The following is a 7893-nucleotide window of genomic DNA, read 5'->3' on the forward strand; positions in this document are numbered from 1 at the left end:
CGCATGTACAAACCTTTAAAGTGATTTAAAGCTTTTAGTTTAAAGTCAATGTAAAGTTGCATGTGGTAGTTAAAATCAAACCTTTAACAAGAACATTGGAAGTGAGTTTTTTTTTTTAAAGCCCAACCATATACCGGTTTATCTGCAACACATACTGAAACTGAAGCATACCATCTCCTGCTTTGTTATCTAGCCCGCTCTGTTTTACAGGCGACGGTTTATGCACTGTGGCATGAGAGGAATCGGAGGAAGCATGGCGAGCAACCATCTCCTGCTTCTTGCCTTATTCAGCAAATCGATCAACAGATCAGGGATCAAGTTTTGGCGATAGGTCTCATGAGGGATCGGCGTTACGACAATACATTAGTCATATGGCTAGAATCTAGAAGTTGATTTTTGTATCCTCTGTTTTTCAACCTTTAAAACACTGATGCTCTAGTTGTACAAGAGCTTTCTTTTTTGAATATAGTTTAACATTACATTCAAAAAAAAAAGAAAAAAAAAAAGAAACTGAAGCATACCAAGTGATATATCATGGTTTTTAGGTGTTTTTAGCCATTTATAAGTCTTATTTATAGAGTCCTTTTGATATTTTTAGAGTCTTTTGAGTTTTTATAGGATTTAGTATGGATGAGAGCTTAATGGAGCTAAATATGAAGATTTGGAGCATAATCAAGCATTGAGGCTGAAACTGCAATGTTGGGAGACAACTTTTGAGAAGGCATCGATCGATGCTTCATATGTGTCGATCGATGCAGAGCCACAAGAAGAAATCGGAAGTTTTCCCATAAGTTTTGAAGATTTACAAAGCTGCCCCAAAGTTTTTCATATTTGCATCATTAGTTCCAAGACGTGTTTAGGAATATAAATAGGATTTTTATGGTCATTGTTTAGACCTAAGCTTTATTTTTACTGCAACTGTTAGAGAGCAAAACACAGACCTGATTGTGAAATTGATCGGTTCCAAGCTTGTTTTGGAAGGATAAGTATTAGGGATACCTGATCGCTTCCCAAATTTCGGATCTGAAGAGAAACTAGCAGATGCTTGTGAACATCGACTTGATTGAATTGTCCAGACCTCGATAACATATGAATCGCTTCAAATATCTTCGAATTGTGCTCCTCAATTTTAACTTCCAATTTCTCTACACGCGAATACAGATCCTCATCCACCATCCCTGTGAAGCCAACTGATGTCAGGTTTCGAGTCTTAAAATGGGTCTACAATGTATATTGTTGGAAAAAGGGGTCAAAGTGTAAGTGACACCAGATTTTGAGGGAAACTGGATTTTACTACCTAGTAAAAATGCTTGTTGGTTGCGTTCAGGCTTTACAAATACAAATACAAAAATACAAACAACATCTTACGGATTATGTTGGTACTTTGTACTTACTACCTCACAAGTTTCCAATGCCTTAGTTCAGGATTAGTGTTCTTCAGAGATTCGAGAAACATGTTTGACCATTTTCATATGTCTTAGTTGTATTCTCATCATGTTTAGTGATCAATACTGTTTTTGAACAGTTAGAAACAGAGTCCAAATTGACGGTTCAACTGTTTTTGATAGCTTAACCTTCTCAACTAAGGTACACGTGTCTCCAACTTCATGTTATTCCAAATCAACAATCTTTACTCTTTCATTCAATTAAGGGTCTCATTTGCCTATCTTCAAATGATTTACGCATCTAAACTAAAGAGTTACTCAGTAATTACGTACACCGATAATGCTAGCTAGAATTTTGTTTTGTTGTGGTAGTTAAAATGACTTAGGAGAACTATCCTTATCTTTCCTTGTTCATTTTATCAAATATGTATGAAGTTTGATCCGTAATGATTTCTCTAAGAATCTGATAGTTAGAACCAGAAATGGAGATGTAAATTATGACAGCTCTACTGAAATCCTTGGCTTTTTCTTCTCTTCCACTATAATTAGCCCTCTGTCTCACTCGTAGTTTCATACCTTTGAATTTATCCTCTCAATGTACACTCATCTATTTCTTCTATCTTTGCTCTCATGTGTTCTCGGACACTGCACCAGCCTCATCCCGAAGCTCCAAGATGATGAAGGTAATAATTCTTCCTTAAGCTCTTTCTTTTGGTTTATGCTATTTGAGTTTGATGTATGTGTATGATGATTATGATGGTTGGGAAAAGTCGGGGCATTGAAGGCTATTGGAAAGAAATTGGAGGTAAAAGACTGGGACTTCAGTGAAGATCCCTGCAGCGGAAAAGGGAGTTGGATCTCCAGAGTCTCCACTAATTTATCCACCTATGGAGAGCAGTCTCACTTGCGAGTGCTCACCCAACTCATCGTGTCACATAATCAAAATGTAAGTTTCTTTCTTGACTTTCTTCTACCTGTTCGCCTTCAAATGAATGGTTAAGGTTATTATGAATCCTTGCAAAACGTCCTTATTTGTTTTGTGTTTGTTTTTGCAGCGTTTTGACATCACAGAACTTACCAGGCATTATCCCCCCAGAGATATCTAAGCTGCATCACCTTAAATTTCTGTAAGAAAATATATAAATGAAAAAGATACTTGCTACTTGCTCTACGTGAGATGAAATTACTATCCCGATATTCATATTCTTAAACACCAAAATGTTCTAACTGAAAGTGTTTTTCTTAAATTCATATTGATCCAATTTATTGAAACAGTAAAATATAATTAGTAATGTATTGGTGGTGCAGGTACCTCAACCTCAACTGGCTGACTGGTTCCATACTAATAGGAGATATTTATAGATACATTAATAGTGAAAGTTTATTAATCTTATAGAATACTAATTTATAGATACATTAATAATTCTTAATCTAAGGAGATATTTTCATGTAAAAATTGTTTTCAATGCAGGAAGCTAGAGGGAAATAAGTTTTCAGGCAGGATTCCTCCCCAAATGGGCAACTTGGTTAATTTAGAGGAACTGTGAGTTTATTATTATTATTTTTTCACGTTTTAAATCAATATATAGCGTGTTTACAGAACTCTATTAATTATTAGTGGCGTAGTCTATACTCTATAATATATACTGAGAATTAAGATGGTATTAATTATTCATTAAAATCCCAAATGCTTTTTCCCGCAGATATCTTTCGTCGAACTTTTTCAATGGCAATTTGCCCGAACAACTCGGGTTGCTTACGAAGCTGCAGTCAATGTAAGTTTTTCTCTCTCATGTCTATCTTAAATAAATCTAACAAGTTCAACTTTTTTCCTTATTTGTATTTGCGGTGTCGCAGTAGACTTAATGACAACAACTTCACTGGAAGATTGCACGTTGGAAATTGGAGGCAACTGATAAAATTGTAAGTTGATAACAGTTTTTTTTTTCTTTTTCACTTTACTTCACTAACTTTAAGTTTTCTATTATGAAAAAAAAACATACAATAACGTATTTGCTTTGCAGGCAAATGTATGGTACCGGATTGGAGGGTCCACTACCGTCTAGTCTTTCGGCCCTGACTAGCTTGTCTTATCTGTAAGGACCCAATAAATTAAAAGAAAAAAAAAAAATTCAAATTCACTTTGCTCTTGAAACAATATTGATTTGTTACGTTTTGACTGGCAGTCAGATTAGCGACTTAGGCGGAGAATTGTCTCCCTTCCCTCCACTGAAGGATTTGGAGTCTCTCAAGATACTGTGAGTTGAAGTTAAATATATATATATATATATATACATCTTAAATCTCTCGTAGAAAACGATATCAGTTTTATCTTGGATGCAGGGAATTGAGGAGATGCAACATAAACGGGCAACTTCCAGAGTATATCGGTAATATGAAGAACCTAAAAACACTGTAAGTCAGAAAGATTTAGTAAGGAACAAAAATCGTTGAAGATAAACTAGATCTGTATGCCGTAGGTAAACTGGTATGTTAATGTTGTGTGTTTTGTTTTTTTGTTTTTTATTTTTGTGTAGTGACCTCAGTTTTAATTTCTTGACTGGCAAGATTCCTTTGTCATTCGCCAATCTGAAGTCAGCTGATTTCGTGTAAGTATTCGCCTCTAGGATAGGAATAAAATGAATTAGTTTGAAATTTTTTTCTTCTCTGATCACAAAAGATAATTTAGAAGTATTTTCCTATCAGTTTCTTGACAGGGAACAAGTTGACAGGGGGAATTCCAACTGAGTTCATCGAAAGAAACAGAAATTTGTATGGATACTCGTCTTCTTTTTAACATTCCACTGTGCTTGTTCAATCATGATGTTTGTTTTTCTCTTGATGTGTGTAAATATTTATGAGAAAACTATGCGCTTCCATTGCCTTTTCTAGCTAACTTCCAATGTGCTTGTTCAATGATGTGCAGAGATTTATGTTACAACAACTTTACTCTTCAAAGTTCAATTCCTAATGGGGATTGCGACCAAGTCAATAATTTGTAGGTTTATTCGAATAGTTTTTTTTTTTTTTGGTCAAAGAAGTTTATTCGAATAGCTGTTATGTTCATAACACTCTGTTCATACATTCAGAGAAAATGATAATGTTGTGCTTCCTTTTTTCAGGAATTTGGTGGAGAGCTTCTTCACGTCGAATCAATCGTAAGGAACCATATATAGACGAGTTCTTTCTAAAAAAATATCATTACTGTGCATGGTTGTTACATATGTTACAAATGATGTTTCATATCTTTTCTTATTAATTACGAATGGCAGAGTCGAGGGCTTCTCTTGTTATTTAAAAAACTTCCCCTGCTTAGTGCCTAAAAGGGAATGTAAGACTAGATTTTCTTTCCATTTTATATCTTCTTCTTTCATACCTCCAATCTTGATTATGTTTATGAATGTTTCTTGCAGATATATATATAAGTTATACATAAACTGCGGGGGAGATGAAGTAAAGGTGGACAACGAAAAGACATTCGAAGGTAACCTAAAGGGCTAAGGAGCTTCTACTTTTATCTATGGCGCTGAGAAACGCTGGGCCTTTAGCAGCACCGGACGTTTTGTGGACGATGTTATAGAAGTGGAAGACTATACGACATCTAACACTTCTAGACTATCAGTTAATACATCATCTCCCAGTTTTTCACTTTACAAGACAGCTAGGTTATCTCCTCTCGCGTTGAACTACTATGCACTCTGTATTGGTAATGGAAATTATACTTTGAGTCTCCATTTTTCTGAGATAATCTTTACCGACAACGACGCTGGCAAGCGTGTGTTCGATATCTATGTTCAGGTATGTCGAAACTCTTGTGGTAATGTAAGTCATTAAAGATCAATTAACGACTGAATTCTTCACTGATTTTATCTTCCACAGGAGAGGTTAGTGTTTAAAGATTTCAACATCAAAAAAGCAGCTGGTGGATCAGGTAAGGCCATCATAAAGACGGTTGTGGTAAATGTAACCGAGCACAACCTTAAGATTAGCTTGAGGTGGGCAGGCAAAGGGACAACAATTTTTCCAATTTCAGGAGTTTATGGCCCTATGATCTCAGCTATATCTGTGGAACCCAGTAAGTATTCTTACTTCCAGTTTCACTCTTAAATGGATGTTTGAGTTTTATTGGTGGATCCTTTGCTTGTTGCAGATTTTAAACCTCCGGTGTATCATGACAAGAGGATTTCCCCAGGGATAATCTTTGCAGTGATAGTCTTCTTTTCGCTTATTATAGCGATTTTGGTCTGGAAAAGAAGAGGGCCCTGCTTGTTTGGCTGTTCGCTGGATATGCTGTCGCTAGCGATTATAGCCACAGTCACTAGAAATTGTAGTTGAGTCCTTAATAACATTTAGCAACGAAGAAACAATATTTATCTCTCTCTCTCTCTCTCTCTTTTTTTCTCCTTCCAATGTACTTTATTAATCAGAATCACTGTTCACAGAAAACTAGGAAAGGAATGATATATATGAAATGTGGAGTAAGACTAGTAGTAGCTTTTTTTGCTAATAAGTCAGCACAAGAATTCTGCTCTTGATGTCGAAAGGTGAATTTTATAGAAGTAAACATAGCAGTAAAAACTCCATATTGTAGTCAGGTAATGTCGCAAGTGTGGGTTAGAGACATTATCATTGATTTGTGGGATGATGTTGATGTTGTCTTCAAACTCAATCATTTGATAACCCAATGCCCAAGTTGATTGCATTGCCAAAATTAAGGTTGTTCATTCCGCCTCCTCAATGGTTGAGCGTCCTTGGAATATCAAGCAGAATTCTTGTGCTGACTTATTACTAGCAAAAAAAGCTACTACTAGTCTTACTCCACATTTCATATATATCATTCCTTTCCTAGTTTTCTGTGTGAACAGTTGTAAACAATGATTCTGATTAATAAAGTACATTGGAAGGAGAAAAAAAAAGCGAGAGAGAGAGAGATAAATATTGTTTCTTCGTTGCTAAATGTTACGGAAGAGACATCAATGGGCAAAACATAATCTCAAGTATTTTCTTTGATTTGCCATCTCTTTTTGAATGAAGTTGATCACACATTTTTTTAAAAAGAAGAAGAGTAAACCAATGAATAATGGAGAAGAGGTGCACAAAAAAAAAAAAGAATAATGGAGAAAGAGTCAAAAGAGTGGGAAGACTGTAGCTTGTCTAGAGTGTTTGGAGTTAAAGGGTCTAAGTATAAATAAATTAAATAAGGGGTAGTTGTAAAGAGTCATTGATGCTTATTGTGATTTGTGAAAATATGTTGTTTGGAGTAGTAGACATGAGATTGTAAGGTTTCTTCTTAGGCATCTGTAGTCGGTGTGTATTATCAACTTAGGCATCTGTAGTCGGTTTGTATGACCAACAAGGAAGAAGATTTAGGGTATGATTAAAGATGTAGTTAGAAAATTAGGAGCGTTTGTAAAGAAGATGATTAAAAATAAAATGGTTAAATATAGTAGATAGAAAAGATGGTGTGTAAGAAATAGTGTTGGGTTTTTAGAATGATTGGTAGCATCATAGTGTTAAATAATACAAATTATATTAAATTATGAAAAATTAGAAATTAAATTTAGTTAAATGATAAAAGTATGGAAGAAACACATTTTATTTTATAACATGAAAATTTATAAACCAATAAACTATAAAATTATAATTTGAACGTTTAACGGTTGTGATGATTATCTAAGATATTTAAAACAAATAATTGTAATTTAATCTCACAATTGGGCTAACTATAAGTTTTTTAATTGAATCGTCATTAAATAAACATTGTGGACAATTTAGACCTGGGCCGCCCGTCCCATTTGAGACTTCTACCGACAACTGAATTTTGTATTTTATTTTTAACATGAGTATTCTAAGAGCATCTTTATCGGGAGCCTCTCCAACAAAAAAAAATAAATAAAAAAATAAATAAATAGGTAGGTGAAGGGAAACGTTTGTTCTTGGAAAAAAATAGCCATCAGATACGGTTTCTACATTTGTTCTCCATTCAATGGTTTAAATTAATACTTCTTCAGTTCCATTTCAAAATATATATAGTATTTTGGATAAAAGTATATAGATTAAAAAATAATTATTTTTAAAAGTTCAACTAATCATAAACAATACTGTATCATATAAATAATAATCAAATATTAAATTAATTTAAAAGTTATATAGAAAGTTAAAACATCTTATATTTTGAAACAAAAAGAAATCTCTAAAACATTATATATTATGAAATAGAGAGAAATAAAATAATTATAATATTAATATTTCATTTTTTAGATACCCACTTGGGTCTCTACTGGAAGAGGGTGTTTTAGAGATATAATATAACTATAAATTTAGTAAATTTCCAACAAAAATATTAATTTTACCGTCGAGAAGAAAATAAGGTTCTTCAAATCTGCAAATCTTGTGGTAATGGCAATCTGATTTTTAAAATATTGTGATTGTGGTTGTTGGTGCTTTTCAAAATAAAGCTTAGGATGTGATGTTGTTATTCTTTCTTTTTTTTTTTTTTTTTAGCAAA

General features: G+C 33.8%; 1 protein-coding gene across 2 annotated transcripts; it reads left to right on the forward strand.

The window, feature by feature from the left end:
- On the forward strand, positions 1365-6583 carry LOC104764709 (probable LRR receptor-like serine/threonine-protein kinase At1g07650). 2 transcript variants are annotated; one of them, XM_010488295.2, is made up of 18 exons: positions 1365-1587; positions 2040-2068; positions 2156-2331; positions 2441-2512; positions 2857-2928; positions 3089-3160; positions 3243-3308; positions 3410-3481; positions 3572-3643; positions 3729-3800; positions 3923-3994; positions 4092-4157; positions 4312-4383; positions 4508-4543; positions 4658-4716; positions 4799-5183; positions 5265-5460; positions 5536-6583. In XM_010488295.2, exons 3-16 carry the CDS (start codon positions 2273-2275, stop codon positions 4819-4821), a joined length of 885 nt encoding a protein of 294 aa, XP_010486597.1. In that variant the 5' UTR covers positions 1365-1587; positions 2040-2068; positions 2156-2272; the 3' UTR covers positions 4822-5183; positions 5265-5460; positions 5536-6583. The 2 variants fall into 2 exon arrangements, with proteins under 2 accessions (XP_010486597.1, XP_010486599.1); XM_010488297.2 differs by lacking the exons at positions 1365-1587; positions 2040-2068 and having other exon boundaries at positions 2313-2331; positions 2694-2928.

This window comes from Camelina sativa, chromosome 19 (assembly GCF_000633955.1).
Source record: "Camelina sativa cultivar DH55 chromosome 19, Cs, whole genome shotgun sequence".
In the NCBI taxonomy this organism is placed as follows: Eukaryota; Viridiplantae; Streptophyta; class Magnoliopsida; order Brassicales; family Brassicaceae; genus Camelina; species Camelina sativa.